This window comes from Terrapene carolina, unplaced genomic scaffold (genome assembly GCF_002925995.2).
Source record: "Terrapene carolina triunguis isolate 2854851 unplaced genomic scaffold, T_m_triunguis-2.0 Scaffold951, whole genome shotgun sequence".
Lineage (NCBI taxonomy): Eukaryota > Metazoa > Chordata > Testudines > Emydidae > Terrapene > Terrapene triunguis.
In genome coordinates this window covers 2,083,372-2,084,511 of record NW_020665302.1, presented here as the reverse complement: position 1 = coordinate 2,084,511, position 1,140 = coordinate 2,083,372, and the positions used below count along the sequence as shown (strand labels likewise).

At 66.8% G+C, this 1,140-nt stretch overlaps 1 protein-coding gene across 2 annotated transcripts in view; it reads right to left on the bottom strand.

Annotated features, from left to right (window-relative positions):
- Window positions 1-1,140, bottom strand: part of SMTN (smoothelin) — a 48,585-nt gene that overhangs the window by 13,823 nt on the left and 33,622 nt on the right. Inside the window, exons 13-14 of one of the 2 annotated variants that reach the window (XM_026661205.1) lie at window positions 911-986; window positions 237-401 (exon numbers count right to left, since the gene is read on the bottom strand). In XM_026661205.1, the coding sequence (XP_026516990.1) occupies window positions 237-401; window positions 911-986 (241 nt within the window). The remainder of the gene's footprint in view (window positions 1-236; window positions 402-910; window positions 987-1,140) is intronic. The other variant, XM_029913835.1, reaches the window with a different exon arrangement.

Genomic DNA, 1,140 nt, shown 5'->3' with positions numbered 1-1,140 from the left:
TGGCAGAGCAGAGAACAGCAGAGACGGGCCCTGTGCCAGGATGGCAGAGCAGAGAACAGCAGGGACGGCCCGTGGCAGAGCAGAGATCAGCAGAGACGGCTTGTGCCAGGGTGGCAGAGCAGAGAACAGCAGAGACGGCCCGTGCCAGGGTGGCACAGAGTAGGCTGTGCTGGGCGTGAGTGGGACCAGGCTGTCAGACCAAGCGGTAGCGCCCAGTGGCCTTGCAGGGCCCTTACTAGACTGGACGAGGTGCTCGGTTTTGGTGAGCGTGTGGCGGGCCGAGCCATCAGCCGACTGGGCGCTCTGCCGGGTGGTGGTCTCGGTGGCATGGCCTGTCTTCCCCGCTGCGGCCTGGCTCTTCACCTCCTGCAGCCGCTGGCCCCGCTCCTTGTCTCGCTGCTCTGCAAATGCACGCGGGGGACGGCATTAACGCGGAGATGAGGGCACCGGGGGTGATGGATGCTGCCCGGCATGGAGCCACCACAGCATCTCTGGGGTGCCCAGCAGCCTTGCCCAGTCCATCCTCCGCAACACGTCCAGGAGTCGGGGCCCCGTGGGGAACTCCTTGCCCTGACTGAGAGCTGGAGACACAGCGCCGTTCTCCAGCCAGGCCCCTGCTGCCCTCGCCCAGGATGTTGCCATGCCAGACGGCTCCAGGGCTATGGCACTGGGGAGACTCGCACACAATGATCCGCAGAGGCTACAGAGCCTGCCTGCCTCGCCGAGCCCCTCCCTGGGGTAGGGCCCAGACATCCCCAGGCCAGCTCAGGTTTCGGTAGCACGGCTCCTGGCTCCCTGACCCACCTCTGCTGCTTCCATTCCATGGCCCTGCCAGCCTGCTGCCAGGGTCAAGGTGCCAACCCCCACAGCTCCCCCAGCCACCAACCCCTGGGGAGCCACAAGCAGCTACCTCTCTTCCTCTGGCGCAGCTCCCGCATGGCAGAGCGGATCAGCCGGCGCTCCTCAAAGTCCGACGTCTGGTCCAGCTGCCAAGGCAAGCGCGACACCAGCAACCTCAGCAACCGCGGCCTCACCCCCTACCCCCCAGCCACCCCCCAGACCCCACTGAGGCCTCACCTCCCACCCTGCCCCCCAGTGGCCTCACTCCCACCCTGCTCCAAACTCCACCACGGCCTCATC